Below are 18,053 nucleotides of genomic sequence, written 5' to 3' on the forward strand. Positions count from 1 at the left end.
TATAGACTCTAATTAATTTTACATGAATGATTCAATCCTTATAGAGTCTAGTTAATTTTACATGAATAAAAACATTTGGGCTGCAAACTATATCCTTGTTCTGGGTACTGTTTTAAGAGAGTAGTCAATTGATCATAATTTTGCAGGGAGAACCAAATACAAAGCTAGCATCATAACTGAAGTTAAATAAGAAAACTGAACCATGTGTAAGAGATGCCTTTGATAAAACTACAGAAAAATATTGTTTTTTGCACAGCTACTATGAAGTAAAACACATCATGGCATTAAAGAAAAGTACAAACCTAGAAAGTCTCTATCTTGCAAATACGGAGTTCTTAACATGTGGAAAGATGTGACATTATCTATAAAAAGCTTACAATGCATGTCCTATTAATAATTAGCTGCAATTATCTCTGATAAAAGGTATAGCACTTTTTCCAAAATTGTTTGCTTCCTGTTTTAACTGTGACCCCTAAATTAAATTAAAAGTTTGTCTGCTCTACAGGTCTTGGTGAACATTAAGAGCATAGTAGATATGCACAATTCTAACTTTTTTTTTTTTAAAGGTTTGGTTCAAGAGTCTGGAATAAAATAGAGGATTTATTTCTCAATTAAACAATGATACTATCATTTACAAGTTACTCAATAAATTAAGTCAGGAGTTATAAACATTTCCTTTCTCTAACATAGGAGGTTTCATAGAATGGGATTTTTTCCAAGACTTAAAAGTATTCATAAATAAATTTATAATTTAGCCTGGCTATCAGCTTAGGCTTGACAAGTCACAAGTAACAGAATCTTGTTTCTGTTGGCAGTAAGTTCAATTTTTTTTCACTGCTTGAGAAGATGAAAAAAACTTCTTGGTATTCACTCTTTGTCCTATCTGTTCTCATATTGTTCATGGGTTTAGCTGTACATGTATATGTATATATATATATATATATATATATATATATATAACTGCTGGAAAGACTTTTTCTGAGGAGCAATGTTAGAAAACTGGGAAATACTGAAGATAGAGCCAGAAGAGTCATTGTCTAATACTATATCCTTAAATCTATGAAACTGATTTTTTTTGAGGAAGATATTAAATTATATTAAAGTAATAAAAAAAATAAGTTTTGTTACATGGTACTTTAATCTATAACTAACTTTACAGAAGTACATGTATTATATATATTAACCTGTATGAAATTATAGAAATACAATCTGTTTAGCTTTAGGAAAAAACTGGTAAGAGCAAGAACTCTTTAATAACTAATAAACTTATTATAAAATATACTTGTCCCCATAATATCTATATTTGCTCCATTACCTGTGATCCATCTGTCAGGATTCCTCCTGCAAAGTTATGGGTCCTTTTGGAATATATGCAGAGCAGTAAAATACTAGTCAGAACACAAGCCAAGTAAATCAGGAAAAGAACTAAAAAATCCATCTTGAGTTCTACAATAAAATAAAAACAAGTGTGTCAGTATTACTTTGTAAAGTATTTACCAATTTTCTGTATGTAGAGAGACAAGCAATTAAAATTATTCCTCATGACTATATTTTTTCAGACGTTTATGATGAATCTCTTTTTTTGCTGTTGTTTTGATGTTTTTTTGGTTGTTTTTATGGATACAGTCTTCACCTAAATTGTCTTCCTTCTAGATGCCCCAAAGAAACTTTTAAATGTATGTGAGGCATATATAACATATATCAAATTGCTTAGCATCTTGGGGTGGGAGAATGAGGGAAGAAAGGAGAAAATTTGGAACCCCCAATTTTTAATGAATGTACATGTAATTAGGAAAACTAAAATAATATTAAAGAAAAAGAAATCTATGTGAGAAAATATCTTTAGGGAACAATGTTATCACACCATTGATTGATACTCTTCCTTCCCCTTCCAATTTAAAAAGAGAAACTTGTTTTTAAAGTAAATAACTTCTAACTTACTTATTACAAAATATCTTTTACAGAAATAATTAGCAAAAGGTAGAAAGTGATATACAGTATAGGATGTTCCAGGATACTTAATACTTGTTATCAGAACAAGAATAACCAAGAATAAAATGATCTAATTTCAGACAATAAAACTAGTCGATTTTGAATCTTCTAATTTTCTAAGATGGTGGTCCCTTATAGTAATTAGTCATCTGATTATTTGGCCAATGTATCACCAAATGACGTTATTTAGGCATCAGATGTTGGGGTTCAGTGAAGAATTCACAATAACTATTCTTTTTGTCAAAAGGTAGATTTATTTAGGAGAGGTAACAGACAAAATGAAGAGATACTATGGGTTCCAGGAATGGTAAATATGAAATAGATTAATAGAGCATATAGTAAGGAAAGGAGTTTTAATAATTAATGATGGAAAAGACCAGTTCCCTAGTGGAACTTGCAATTAGTAGGAGAAAAGAAACATCCTATGAGGTTGGAACATGTCCTTAGCTGGACATCCTAAAGGGGATTTAGTACCCTAAAAGAGTTATTAGTAATAAGGAGGAGAAGTAGGATCTCAGATGAGAAATATCATAAGGCATAGCGGGGTTAAAATAGGCAGCACATGGCATGGGAAAGGGGTAAGAGGAAAAACACCATGAGACAGTGTCTTGGTAGAGATTCAGGAGAGATGACATTGGCCATAAGCAGATTTACAGGGGAAACATAACCACAGGGATGTGACTAGGATTTCTGACAGGTCAGAGCTGGGCTGCCCATGACCTCTACATTGGGTGGGCCTCAAGAGTTTGACATAACTTAACTTTGTGATTGGACAACCTCCATAGACTGGACAACCACACACCTCTGTGTGTGGGACCACGAGCTTCACTGAACTCTATCAGAGCCTTTTCCCTGCTTGCACCAGGGTACAATTCCAGTGCTCCAGTTTCTCTCTGCCAAGTGCACCTGGCCATCCAGGACCTCATCATAATCACAAAGCAACCCCATATGATGCAATGGAATTAAGGGCTACAACATTTCCCAGTATTAGGATCTTATTCCTTTTTACCCATTCTGTGGCTTAGACAACAAAATCATTAAAAATCTCCTGTATGCATGATACTGTGTCTACCCTCGGTAAGACAGTGCATGTATAAAACATATAGGACATATATAAAACATATGTACAAATAAGTATAATACAATGTAGAGTGTTTTAAAGGAAACAGATTCAGACAGAGTTTTGGAAAATTGAGCTTATACTTCATAAATCCATCATTAATAAGTAGCAACTCGCCAACAAATTCAAACTGCTTTGTTTAAAAAATAATGTATTAGAAAATTAGCCTACTTTCCTTCTTTATGCTTCTGGGTTAGAATGATCTTGATTTTATTAAGGCCTAGAATTATACTATAATATTTGTGTAGGCTAAACTAACTGACTAAATAAAGCCTGGAAGAGTGAAAACAAATAGAAAAAGATTTTCTGAACCTGAAAAAGATTCAGTGGGAGGTGATGACCAAACAGGTCATCTGTATTTATATATATATATATATATATATATATATATATATATATATATATATATATATATATATATATATATAAAAACAGATTTACTACCTAGGTGCTAAGGAAAGAAGAGAAATGGACACCCCATCATGAGTCAACTAGAAGTAAAAAAAAAAAGAGACTTCTAGGAAAATTTTTAGCAAAACAAGCATTTCCAGAGATAACTAAAGAGACTCTGTGAAGGATAAATTTTAAACTGGCAAATTGCCCATAGGCATTGAGGCCCTAAAATTCAAAGAGTTGTAATAATAGCAGCTGAAGTTCAGACCTAGAGGGTAATTAGCACCAGTTATTGAGGAGCAACAATTACAGGAGATATTTAAAAAGCAAGGGGAAAAGGAAATCCTATCTTTATTTTTTTTTGTAGTAGTAGATAAGCAAAATGCTATAAAGATTTAGATTTTTTTAATTTTGTTTTTTTATTCTGAATTTAAACACCAAAAAGAACATTTCCATGTTAATAGCAGAACACAAAAATTGGACTATATATTAATTTTTAGTCTCCATTTTATATTGCTTGCTTTTTTTTTTAAGTCTATAAATCACTTTCAAAACTGCTGCTTATCCACGCTTTCTTGTGAACTGCCTTCTGATCTCTTTTGTGTTTTTTATTATTGTTTCAACGGCACCTTTTAAAAAAACATAACTATTACTAATGCTTTCCATCCCCAAACAGGGGAAAGAAAGACCAGTACTAAATAAGCATAATCCAAAAACAAACAAACAAATTATACACTGTGCCCATATCCAAGAATATAATTCTTTCTGGAGCTGGAGTCCTTTGCTCTCTGTCAGGAAGGGGATAACTTGTTTCTTTATGGATCCCGGAGACACATAACTGATAATTACTTTTAAAAGTCTTTTACAGTAGTTTTTTCTTTACTTTGTCATTGTAGAAATTGTTCTGATTATATTCTTTTCTCTGAATAAATTCATATTTTCCAAGGTATTTTATATTTATCTTTTAGATTTCTTTTGCTAACATTAGGTCATCATATGCATATGCCACAATTGTTCAGCCATTCCCCAACTGATGAGTACCCACCCTCTTAAATTGCATTTCTTTCTTTTTTCTCCTTTTAATCCCTTCAGGATAAATTTGTTTTGCTTGTGACTTTTACTTCCTCGTTAATATCCTTTCAACCGTTCCCACATATCCTATTTGTTTTCCTATGGAGTTTGATGTATTTCTACACCAAAATATAAATATATTCAACCCTCCTCTATCCACGTCAGAAAAGAGGTTCATCTGATACCTGGTCCCACTATATATATAAATACATGTTTATATACTCTTCTCACAGAGCCCAGTTATAAGAAATAGAAAGTTCTTTCTACATTAATGTATTCCTTTTCCTCTTCCTTTTTCTCCCTCTTAAAATTCTGAGAACAGAATCAATTCATTATAGCTTGATAAGATATCAAAGAACCAAGGTCATCCACTGCATCTGTAGATTGAGACCAATAGTCTTGGACTTTTGTATGGCCACTGGACTTCAATGATTCAAGAAGAAATTGAGGCTGGCAACTTTGTGCAACTCTGCCTCACTTAAATCCAATTCATTTGTGAATCAAGACATTACCCCCCTTTGCCATCAGCATACAAACTAAATATGGATCAAAGCATAGTATTTTCACCTTTTTTTGTTGTTGTTTGCTTGTGTTTTTTTCTCATGGTTTTTTCCCCCTTTTGATCTTATTTTTCTTGTGCAGCAGAATGAATATGACAATATATTTAGAAGAATTACACTTGCTTTGCTATCTTGGATTTGCTTGCTGTATCGGATTGCTTGCTATCTCGGGGAGGGGTAAGAAGGAGAGAAAGAGAGAAATATTTTGAAAATTTAGAAAAATTATTATATATATGTACATATATGGAAAAATAAAATATTATTTATATATACATATATTAAAAAAAAGACTAAATGCGGAGGCAAAAAAAAAAAAAAAGACATCACCCCTTGATGTCATTGGTCCTCTTGGAAGAAATAGAAAAAATACCTTTAACAGATATTAAGGTTATAAATAAATACTTGTTTCTTCTCTGTGAATGTTTAACACATCACCAAATAGCATCTTCTAATTGTTCAAATTGCCTTTTTTAGGTTTCTCAACTCTTTTGTAGTAATTCCAAATTCTGACTCAGTTTTGTTCTTTATCAGAAAAGTCCTTTATTCCATTAAAGATTCATTTCCCCTCTTGAGGATGATCCTCAACTTTGCAGGTGAGTTCCGTTTAGTCATAAATTTTTATATTTAACTTCTAGAACACTGTATTTCTAATTTCCTTTTTTAGTAAAAAGCAACAGATCGTCCATGATCTTGATTACTAATCCCTTGATACTTGAACGAATTTTTGCTAGATGCATCTTTTAAACGTAGGAACTCTGGATTTTTGCTATGTTCTTGGAACTTTTGAGAGTTTCTTACAGGAGATAAGTGATAGATTCTTTCTATCTTCATTGTAATCTCAGTTTCTAATAGATCTGAGCACCTTTTATTTATGATCTTTTGAAATAAAATGAACAGGCTCTTAAAAAATTCATTTTCAGGGAATCCAATTATCTATTTTTAAAATTTTGTCTCTTTTTCCTATTTCAAAGTCAGTAACTTCTGTTCATTTTAGACTAGTTTTTAATGAGTTCATTATTTGGGTAAGGGTTACTATGTTTTATTCTAAACTATTTATTCTCCATCTAATTCTTTCCTTAAAAAATTTTTTAACCTCTTGCTTTATTTATTCTAGCTTTTCATCTACTCCATATGAAAAACCCATTTTTCCCCTTAAAAAAAAAAAAGAGAGAGAGAGGAGGGAGAAGGAAAAACTCATTTCCTCCCCCTTCAAATCTCTTTGTACTTATTGGATTACTCTATTTTGGATGCTTGGCCAATTTTTTTTTTTTAATATACTGATGAGTTTTCTTCAGTTTACTTATCTAATTTCTGAATTTATGCCAGGGGCCAATTTCTGAGATGATTAGCTCTGTTTAGCTTGTCTTTTGTTACTTAGATTCATGCCCTGACTTCTACATCCTGGGTTTGGTGCTCTTTGGACCACTGAAGTAAAGAATGCTGGGTCTTCAAAGATCTTGTGTTATTCTCAAAACAGCACTGGAAACCTTGGAATCTTGGGGTGAACCTGTCTGAGGGCTACCTTGTATATCATGTAGTCACTGCTGTTCCTTGTGACTTCTGAGGTTCACCATTTAGGTTTCTGACTATCCTAGAGCTTTCTTGTAAGAGTTCTTCTTATGCTATACATTTCTCTGGTGATAATGGCTTATTTGCCTGAGTTTTTGATGCAGTTGATCTTCTTGTTTCCAATCGCGCAGCAATCTTGGTCAGAAATAGTGTTTACCTTGATTTTAGTAAAAACATTTGATAAAGTCTCATGATATTTTTGTAGAAAAGATGGAAAAGAACTGGAGGTGACTAGTGTTATATGGTAGCCAGAAAAAGAAATGTCAGCCCAGAGTATACTAAGTCAGGCACAGAATTAACTGATCAACAAGTATTTAAATACTTAGTAGACGCTACACTGCACTAGTTGCTGTGGTACAAATACAAAAGGGCTCAGGGACTTTTCATTCAAACAAAAAGATATATTACATTTAGAGCAATGATACATAATATATTTGTAAATAATTATAGATATCTATGTATATGTGTTTATGAATTATATATATATGCATGAGTGTATATGTGTGTGTGTGTGTGTATACACATATACATATCACAGTGTTTAATTGTTGCTTTCTTGGGGCAGGTGGGGGGAGGGAAGAAAGAGAAAAAGAAAGAATAAAGTAAAAAGTTCATAGCAGAGAATAAAAACCTGCAAGAGGACAGCACTGAACACAATGGATAGTATTTACTACATAGATTTTTCAAAGAAAATCTATTGTTTCATATTTTAAATCCTCTCTTACTTTTTGCTGTGCAGATGGCAATCTTTTTTTTCCCCCTTTTCCTATTTTATATTTGTGTTAAATAAACTTTTTTTTTTTTTTAAGAAGCCTAGTTGGGTAGGCCCTAGTGGATGGTTAGATGAAATGTGAAATACTGTTTGGAGCCAACTTTGAGAATAAGGATGTTAATAGACCCACTGAATTCTGCCCTGGTCAGATCACATTTGGAGTATCACAATTAGTCAGAGGTGCTACATTTTATGGATATTGATAAGCTGGAGAGCATTCAAAGGATAATCAAAATGTTAATGAGTTTCTAATTCATGCCATTAGGACTGGTTGAAGATAGTGAAAATGCTCAGCTTGGAGAAGACTCAGGATATCTTCAATACTGTAAGGGCTGTTACAAGAAAAGGGATTTTAATCTTTTTCTGTTTGGTCTCAGAAGGCAGAAGTGAGTTTTACATACTATTTGACATTTTTACTCCATCTTAAAAAATCCTAATAATTATCCCAAAGTATAATAGTCAGATTCAAGAAAAAGTAGACTCTCCTTCATTGATAATTTTTCAAAGACTAGAGTTTCTTAGATATGGGGTAGAGAGGATTCTTTTTCACAAGTTCCTTGGGAGCACTGACTGTCTTTTGTCTCTTTTTTTGTATGCACAGTGCTCAGTATGGTGCCTGGTGAAGTCACTGAGACTCATTCCTACTCTAAAATTCTTTAATTTGTAAACAAAAGATTAACAATGTCAGACTAGTAAAATGGAACTACTAGGTTCCAGGAGAACCTAAAAATTCTTCCTGCTAAGTCCCACCCAAGTAGTCCCATGTATAATAAAGGTTTCTGAGGGAAATAGTGGGACCCATGGGGAAAAAACTCCTCTGATTCTATGAATTGGTGAAAATGCTTTCCTCTTACTGAGCTCCTACCCAAGATAGTACTTTAAGACACAAAGGCTGTACAGATATAAATCAATGAGGATAAGTCCAGTAATAGAGGGGTCTCTATGTAGCCTGCCAAAACAGAGCACAAGTTAAAAATGACATCCTCCAAAGATAGGAAAATGTCTTACTACTAAATTCTGAATTGAAAGTTTATTTGCTACTGATTGGTGGAGTTGTGAATGGATCCAACCATTCTGGAGAGCAATCTGGAACTATGCTCAAAAAACTATCAAACTACGCATACCCTTTGATCCAGCACTATTACTACTAGGCTTATATCCCAGAGATCTTAAAGAAGGGAAAGGGACTCACATGAACAAAAATGTTTGTGGCAGCCCTTTTTGGTAGTGGCAAGAAACTGGAAACTGAGTGGATGCCCATCAGTTGGGGAATGGCTGAGTAAATTGATAAATATGAATGTTATGGATATTGTTCTGTAAGAAACGACCAAGAGGATGATTTCAGAGAGGCCTGGAGAGACTGACACAAACTGATGCTAAGTGAAATGAGCAGAACCAGATCATTATACACTTCAACAACAAGACTATCCGATGATCAAATCTGATGGATGTGGCTCTCTTCAACAATGAGATTATTCAAACCAATACCAATTATTCAGTGATGAAGAGAATTATCTACACCCAAAGAGAGGACTGTGGGAGATGAGTGTAGACCATAACATAGCATTTTCACTCTTTCTGTTGTTTGCTTGCATTTTGTTTTCTTTCCCAGTTTTTTTCCTTCTTGATCCAATTTTTCTTCTGCAGCAAGATAACTGTATAAATATATATACATATACTGGATTTAACATATATTTTTAACACATTTAACATGTATTGGACTATCTGCCATCTAGTGGAGGGGGTGGGGGGAAAAGAGGGGATAATTTGGAACAGAAGGCTTTGCAAGGATCAATGTTGAAAAATTACCCATGCTTATGTTTTATAAATAAAAAGCTTTAATAAAAAAAATTTAAAAAACAATTTTTTTTAAGTTCATTTGCCTCAACTTACTTTAAAATCCCAACCTTTTTTTTTTTTTTTTTTTTAAGGGGGGAAGTCCATACCTTTGATTTTATTCTTATGGAAAATTCCTTCCATTGGTAAGAGATCAGCTATGACTCTCAGTTTTACAAAACTGTCAGGAGCATTTAAAGGGAAAAGCAAAATGATCTTGCTTATGCTCACACAGTTAGTATGGATCAGAAACAGGCCTTGAATTCTAACTCCAAAGTCAATTATCTATCCACTATGTGTAATAATGCTTCCCATATACATGCTTCAAGGTTATAGTTAAAAGCTGTGAAACAAAAAGCTTCTTCTATTCCACAGAAGTTAATGATTAGTGTGGGATTACTGAACAGGTACTTACATGAAAAAAGAACTGGTAATGTAAGAGAAAAACAACAAAACAAGGAAAGAAAAGCTAATGGAAAGACAAGGGGAGGAAGAACAGTATGTAATAAGGAATGCGAAATCTGTTATAATCACTTAGAACTCATTTTAGGAGGTAGGTGGATGGTCAATTAAATGATCATCATGAATACAGGAAAATATGTTGGAACAGTATTGGGATATAGCAGAAAAGGTGCTATGCTAGAGAAATCTATGTTTAAATTCCATTTAATAGTTGTTTCATGACTCTAGGCAAGTCATTTAATTTTTAAGACTCGTTAAACTTTGAGAAGTTTTTTCAGATATAAAATGGATCTAAGAACTCGGGTAAGAAAGTTGATATAAGGATCGAATTATATTCTATAATAAAATACTTAATAAATATGAAAGAACCAAATACATGTCAGTATTAAGACAATGTGTTGCTGTGGAAAAAATACCAGATTTGAACCATAAGAAACCTATACTTGAATCCCACTTGACACTTACCAGCTGATCTGAGTCTCAAGTTTCTCATTAGGAAAATTGGAATAATATTATAGTGCTTACAACCCAGAGGGCTGGTGAATCAAATGACATAAGGGATACAAATAAAATATCACCTGTATTTCAGGAATTATTTTTAATGTAAGAAAACCTCAACCTCACAATCTTGCTATAAGGAAAGCTTTGTAAGCCTTAAAGTCCTAAACATAGTTTTTTTATTATTTATTCATAAATTTTCTGCCAACCAGTCTAGTTTCTAAATAAGTCATGAGAAGTCTCACCAACATATTGCTTCTTTCTATCTAAAGTATCTTTCCTCTTCACTCATTTTCTTCAAGAACCAAGTCAAAGTACAACTTTCTAAGCACAATTTTCTGATTTTTCCTGAACCAACTGCGCAACCTTTCCTTCTGTGATCTACTGTAACATTTGTTGTTACTCTTATCTCCTTAACTAATAAGTCCCTTGAGGGTAGGTAGTATATCTTAAACCTCCTTATATTCTAAATAGCACCTAGCATAGTGCTCAATTATTATTAAGTAGGAGCAAATTAATATAGTAAAAGGAACATTGCCACATTTGCTGAGGTTCTGTGTCCCTAATACTCTCAAATGTCAAGGGATGACTGAAATCTATACTGATAAGGCTCCGGGTCAGCAGTACAAACTGGAAGAAATATTAAGGACAAGAAGACAAAATCATAGATGATATGTAAAAGAGCAAAAGAGGCAAACATCAGGAAGGAGTTTTGCCCTAATCATAACACAAATGTAATAGTATATGTAGTTCTGGATGCCACATTTTAGAAGGACACTAGAGAGCATTAGCAGAAAGACAACCCAAACAAATGAGCTACCCAGAGACATGCATACATACATCAGGATCTGTATTTAGCCTTATAACTAAGACCCCTTTTTGCCACTTTTTCTTTCTTAACAACTCATAATTCAGTTAAATCTACTTTAGTCAACTGTCAACTATGTATGCAGCACAATGCTAGGCACTTAAAATAGAAAGAGTTATAAAACACTGATTTCCCACCCAGGAGAGTCGTCTTAAAAGAGCTGTGGAAATGTTAAAAGATATAAAAATATAAATAATACAAGGACAAGCACAAAAAATAGTGTCTTAAAATAGCTTTATTGAATTATATTATTTCCCTACTTTTTATTTTTGAATAGGTTTTTGTAGGTTAGTATGAGGACCTAAATGTCATGTATGATACTGTTTCATTAGAAGAGTCAACCCAGTTAGGTATAAAATTATTTTATGTTGGAAGTTTCCTCTATTATCTAATATGTGACATTTCTAAGGATTTGCTGATTTTTTCTGTTATAAATTATTCTTTAAAAGAAAGTCTTCATTCCTTTACACTAAAAGGCAGAAGATAGATATAGACTTTTAATATTTGATTTCCACATTCAATATTTATAGTGATATTCAATATTTATAGTTTATCTAAAACGAGTTTTTACTTTAACAGATAGTCATAATAATTATATTCAAGTAGTTTTCAAAATTTTTCTAATTTTAAATCACATTAACACTATATTCCAAAAACAGCAGGAAAAAAACTTTGAGGGGAAAAATCTGATCTTCCCATTATCTAAACTGAGATTTTCTGTAATTTGTTTTGTGTATCTGATACAAATTTACTGTTTTAAGTCAATCAACATGAAAATATAGAATCTGATTTGAGATGCTGAAATATTGAAGCATTCAGGAAAATACTGTCTCCAAAAATTCTGTCCTGGGCTCTCTTCTCTTTTGCCTCTAATTTTCACTTCACAGCTGATCTTATCAGCTCCCATGGATTCAACTACCCTCTTTCTGCTGATAATTCTTAAATCTTCTATACTGCCCCCACCCTCTCTTTAGATCTCCAGTTTTGAATCTTACAACTTAATTGTCTTTCAGAAATCTTGAACTAATGTCCCGTAGACATCTTATACTCAACAAATCCAAAACAGAATTCATTATCTTTCCCCTTAAGGTTCCCTTCACCCCATCCCTTTACTACTGTATCAAATAACATATTCGTCCAATACCTTAGGCTTCCAACCTAGGAATCATCCTGAATTCTTAACCATCTCTCACTCCCCCATACCCAATCTGTTACCCCGGCCTGTTGATGTCATATTTGCAACATATCTTCAATTCTCCCTTCTCTATTCTGACACGGCCAATACTATAATAAAGGCCCTTATTGCCACTCTCCTGGATTAATGAAATAGATGGCTAATAGGTCACAAGTCTCTCTCAACTCCAATCCATTCCTTCATTAAGCCACTTAAATAATTTTCCTAAAGCATAGGTCCAATTTCCTAAAGTATACATCAATAAACCCCAGTGGCTCCCTGTTACCTTCAAAATCAAATACAAAATACTCCCGTCATTCAAGATCATCATAACCAGCAGTCTCCTTTCTTTCCAGCCTTATTAATGCCTTCTCCCATCATGCACACACTAATGGACTCAATCTCCATAGCATGAGAATTTTCTCTGGTACACTCTCCCTTAATTCTGCCTACTAACTTCTCTAGCTCCCTTTAAATTTTAACTAAAATCCCATCTTACACAAAGTCTTTCCCAAACCCTCTTAATTCTAGTGCCTAACCTGTTGTAAGGAATCCTAGTAAGCAAGGAATCTTAAATAACTCTCAGCCATGTGTAACTTCTTTTTGCTGAGGAGAACATGCTTACATGTTATCTGATAGAATGTCAGGAAAGCATAAAGGAAGGCCATCCTTTCTTGTACATTAATCAATGAGTATCCTTTATTGCAGACCTATATTTACCCTGGAAACCTGGCTAGTTCCTTGAGTAAACACAGTCCTCCTAAAGGAATGAATAAATAATCTCTTTGGTGGGCCTTTTGTAATGGAGCATTCTGTGGGGAGGGGCGGGGGAGAACATATTACATCTCTAGTCATACACTAAATGAGAATATTTAGCATAGTGCCTTCTTTGTTCTCAGCCTATAAAAAAAAAAAAAAAAAAACCCTTTGGTGTAAAGGGACTTTGAGGATCTGGGCTAGGAAGTCTTTACAAACTTGACTAGCAATGGCTCCCACTAGAGACTAAACAGCTGTCACCATGAGGCCTCCCAGCCAAGAAACCCTGATTTTGTTGCTTCCTCAAAGTGGTAATGCCAAATGTTGGTTGTTATAGTGGCCATTGTGTTTGTTAATTGTGTATTACTTTTGTGCTATGAGTTTCCTCTTCCCTTATGTCTTATTTAAATCAAGATTCTGAGCAGAAATAAACTAATATCCACCCACTTAACTATGCCTGTTGAAATGTTTATTCTGAACCTAGGTTAATACCTGTATTATTTCCTATTTATCCTGTATATATACTGCCTTATCTATATTTGGTTGCCAAGTTGTCTCCAGTTAGACTGTAAACTTCTTGAGAGTAGGGACTATCTTTTGTCTCTCTTTTTATATCCCTAGAGTTCAGCTTATTCCCTTAGCACCTGACACACAATAGGCACTTAATGTTTCTTGATTAACATTTGGTTTTCTTTATTTTTGAGAGGCATATAGAATAAACTGGTGCCCTGAGATCAGGACATGATCAAATTCTACCTTTGATAAATACTTAGGCCAGTCACTTAATCTCTTAGTGGCCTAGACAACCCTAAATTGCAGAGATGCCAACCTTCATTGGTAAAAAGTGTTTTTCTCATTCTAGGAGTTGATACCAATAATATCAAAGGTCCTATATTTATTTTTTATTCTTAGGTCAGTTGATTTTTTTGGGGGGGAAGGAGGTACGGGAAGAGGTAAAAGATGCTGAATTTTACATGATCAAGCCTTAGTTTTGATTTTCTTATGTGATTTGTTCCACTACACTAATGTGCCACAAAAAAAAAAAAAAAAAAATTGGCATGTACATAGTACTTGCAAGTTTACTACCTTAAGATATATTTTCTCATTTAACCTTCCCAATAGTCCTATTTAAGCAGATATTTCATATATTCATTTTAAAAATCACGAAACTGAGACTCAGGAAATTACTAGTCTCCCCGGCAAGGCAAAAAAAAAAAAAAAAAAAAAGCCAATACCAAATCCAAGGTAGCTTTTAAGAGTTGTATTTGTTTTCTAAGACTTTTTGTAAAGCAAAATTCATGTTACTAATTAAGGCTTAAGTCAACTAGCAACTGATTTTTATCTTGGAAAGTATTTCATTCAAGGAAAACATGAATCTTGTTTGGAGGATTGTAGAAAAGGTCATTCTATGTAAAGATAATGTAAATTAACAGACTACAAAATGGCACCACTGGTATTCTCATGTCATTTCCAATTTGCTAAGATTCTTCTTTACCTTCAAGTGTCTCAAACCTACAAAAGCTGCTTTTCAATTTGAAAGTTCATAGAAAAAAGGAAAAAGATCAATTTTTGAAAATCATGTTAAGAAAGCAAAAATGGTAATTCTATAGGAGGTCTCAGGTATCTCAGGCCCTCTAAGGGGGTAAAATCAACTCCCTTTAGAGCAGTCTGGAGGGCCATGTTAGTCTAGCCCTTTCAAAGACAAGGATGGGATTTTTCATTTGAGGGGAGAGTAAGGACCACTTAGTCTAGAGTGCCTTTCTTTTACAATCCTGGTTGAAATAACCTCCTAACTCTTTCATATCTATTCTATACCTTTTCCAATGTATTCTGGCCAACTAATATCTACATAAAAGCCTTTTCTTTTCAGACAAATCCAAACTTTCCACACACTCTCCGGGTATAGTAAAAAGCTTCCTTCAGAGATTATCCACTGTTTACAAAAGAAACTCAACAGCCTAATCCTAATTTATCTTTCTGGTCATATTTCATTATACTCTTTTCCCTTTAACTATATTCCAGCCAAACAAATCTATTCTTCTGCTTCTATCTCACCTGCCTGCTTCCGTGGTTTTTTCTATTGTTAAAAGTTGTCAAAATAAATTTCTATCCTGAATTTAATATCATAAACAGAAAATAGGCTGCATATGAAACTGTAGATCTTATAGTTTGCTTTTTATTAAAAAAAAATCTTTCTTTTCCCATTATCAAACATTTACTTTTTTTTCCCACCCAACTCCTCTTCCCTAGGGTGAGAGGGAAATAAAACAAATAAACAACAACAAATAAAACACAGTGAAACAAAACAAATCTCTACTCTCGGCCATGTCCAAAACTGCGTCTCATTCTCTGTCTGAAAGTAGGTCCTGCTCTTTCATTGAAACACATTTTAATCTGTAGCTTTCCAAGCCGGCCTGTGCTTCTTCCCGAGCCTGCTCCCATCCTGGTCCCTTTGCTCCAGGAGTTTCTCCTGGGCACCCCGCTCCGTAGCTAGCACGCACAGTACCTGGCTCGGAAGAGGCGCCTGGGAAAAAGTTTGCGGAGCTGAGTTACGTCAGAAAATAAGCGGGGCTTTCGGTCAGGCTCCTTCAGGGTCTGGGGGGAGGCTTGGAGTGGGGCATATAAGGGCGGTTACGAGCCTTCGAACCGGGGGGTCTACAAAGTCCCGGAGGCGAGCCTTCATTACTCGAACGACTAGGAAAGAGTAGAAAAAGCAATGCTCCGCCACAGAGCATGCGCCAACAGCTCGCTGACCAATACGCATCTAGTCCGGGGCTCTCGCGAGAGCGAAGAATGTGACGGAAGAAGATCTCAAGAGGCACATGACCGATCAAGTTCGCTTCTTCCGACACATTTTAATCTGTAGCTTTCCAAGCCGGCCTGTGCTTCTTCTCGAGCCTGCTCCCATCCTGGTCCCTTTGCTCCAGGAGTTTCTCCTGGGCACCCCGCTCCGTAGCTAGCACGCACAGTACCTGGCTCGGAAGAGGCGCCTGGGAAAAAGTTTGCGGAACTGAGTTACGTCAGAAAATAAGCGGGGCTTTCGGTCAAAATCCTTCAGGGTTTGGGGGGAGGCCTGGAGTGGGGCATATAAGGGCGGTTACGAGCCTTCGAACCGGGGGGTCTACAAAGTCCCGGAGGCGAGCCTTCATTACTCGAACGACTAGGAAAGAGTAGGAAAAGAAATGTTCCGCCACAGAGCATGCGCCAACAGCTCGCTGACCAATACGCATCTAGTCCGGGGCTCTCGCGAGAGCGAAGAATGTGACGGAAGAAGATCTCAAGAGGCACATGACCGATCAAGTTCGCTTCTTCCGGAATGACTAGCTGGAAAAGGGAGGGGTGGTAAATAAGGAGCATGCGCTGGCTATAGAGACGGACGCGGGGCGCCGGCCAACAGTGGAGGGAATCAGGTAGGGATGGGCCTTACGTAAAGTGCGTATGGGCCCAAGGAAAGCCGGGAGGCTAAATTGTACCTTCTCAGGTACTTCCGGCTTGGTCTAACTATCGGGCCACCGCTTCAGGGGGAACCAATCGAAAGTCGAAAAGGTCTATCGTTGAGCGTCTTGCGGCTGTTTAGAGACTGCCGAGTGCAGTGCTTTGGGATCGACCAGCATCTCGCTCCTTTTGGAAATCTGGAGGGCGAAGTAGTCGCTCAGCTAAGAAATGGAGATCCTAATGCATACACGAATTATAATTCTTGTGTGTATTGTAAAGTCTAAAGGTCTACATACACGAGAACGTTTATTATCACCTCAGTAACAAAACTTCATATCGAAATTGTTGATGATGGAGACATAAAAGGAGAATCCAGTTTGCCCGAGGCGTGCAAGTTTCTAGCGTTGCTTGTCCCAGCCTGGGATGGCCTAGTAGTCCTGGGAAGCTTGGAATCAGATATCGCTGCTGGGAGAAATCGTAAGCATCTTTTGGTTCAACAACTCCCCTGTTTTACAGGTGAGGAAATCAAGGCCCAAGAGATAGGCAGTGTCGCAGAATCGTGATGAAGCCTGAGGGTGTTCAGTGTTTTTTCTGCCACATCCGACTCTTTGTTGGAATATTTGCCATTTCCTTCTCTAGCCATTTTTCACAGATGAGGAAACTTAAGCAAATAGAATTAAATGGCTTTTCCAGGGTCACATATTTGGAAAGTGCCTGAGGCCAAACTTGAACTCAAGAAGATGAGTTTTCCTAACTTCAGATCCAGCAACTCTATTCACTGTACCATCTAGCTACCCCTAAATTATTATTTTCAAAATATATGTTTTCAACATTCATCCTTGCAAAACTTTGTGTTCCGAATTTTTTTCTCCCTCCTTCCCATCTCCTCCCTTACACAGCAAGTACCAACACTTGTTAAACCTGTGCAGTTCTTCTATAGATATTTCCACAATTATGGTGCACAAGAAAAATCAGCTCAAAAAGGGGAAAAAATGAGAAAGAAAACAAAGTAAGGAAACAACAATACTATGTTGTGATCCACCCTCAGTCCCTACTCTCTGAGACAGAGTCCTCTCTCTGGGTACATTTGACTCTCTCCCATCATAATTAAGTACTCCTAAATTAAGTACTGTTTTTAGACCCCAAGTCTTAAGGTATATTTATTCTGTCTTGACTGTAACTGTAATTTCAGGGATGAAATGGCATCACAAATCAGCCTTGACTTTAGGTCACATCATTTAGGTATCTATTAAATAACAACTATGTATAACTACTAAAGATGGAAAGAAAAAAAAAAAAAACCCAAAATGAAACAGTCCCTGTGATAAGGAGCTTATATTCTGCTGGTGGAAACAATCTGGACACTTAAGTAAATACATATCCTATACTTGTGTGGTTTCATTATTTATTTCAAATGAAAAAATTTCCTCTATCAATGTAAGCTGGTGCCTTCTCTGCAAAATAGTCTTAATTTCTTAGAACACTTGAGGAGTCCAATGGTTTTCTCAGAAGACTACAAGTTGTAGGCATCAAAAACAAAATGTCTA

The 18,053-nt window shown here is 35.3% G+C and overlaps 1 protein-coding gene across 2 annotated transcripts in view; it reads right to left on the reverse strand.

Moving 5' to 3' along the window:
• The window catches only part of ZDHHC4 (zinc finger DHHC-type palmitoyltransferase 4), a 42,249-nt gene extending 25,869 nt beyond the window's left edge, over window positions 1-16,380 (reverse strand). Inside the window, exons 1-2 of one of the 2 annotated variants that reach the window (XM_031945568.1) lie at window positions 16,044-16,380; window positions 1,316-1,446 (exon numbers count right to left, since the gene is read on the reverse strand). In XM_031945568.1, coding sequence (XP_031801428.1) covers window positions 1,316-1,438 — 123 coding nt within the window. In that variant the 5' untranslated portion in view covers window positions 1,439-1,446; window positions 16,044-16,380. Of the gene's footprint in view, window positions 1-1,315; window positions 1,447-15,577 lie in introns of both variants that reach the window. The other variant, XM_012543923.3, reaches the window with a different exon arrangement.
• Window positions 16,381-18,053: the final 1,673 nt, after the last annotated feature.

This window comes from Sarcophilus harrisii, chromosome 1, assembly GCF_902635505.1.
Source record: "Sarcophilus harrisii chromosome 1, mSarHar1.11, whole genome shotgun sequence".
Taxonomy (NCBI): domain Eukaryota; kingdom Metazoa; phylum Chordata; class Mammalia; order Dasyuromorphia; family Dasyuridae; genus Sarcophilus; species Sarcophilus harrisii.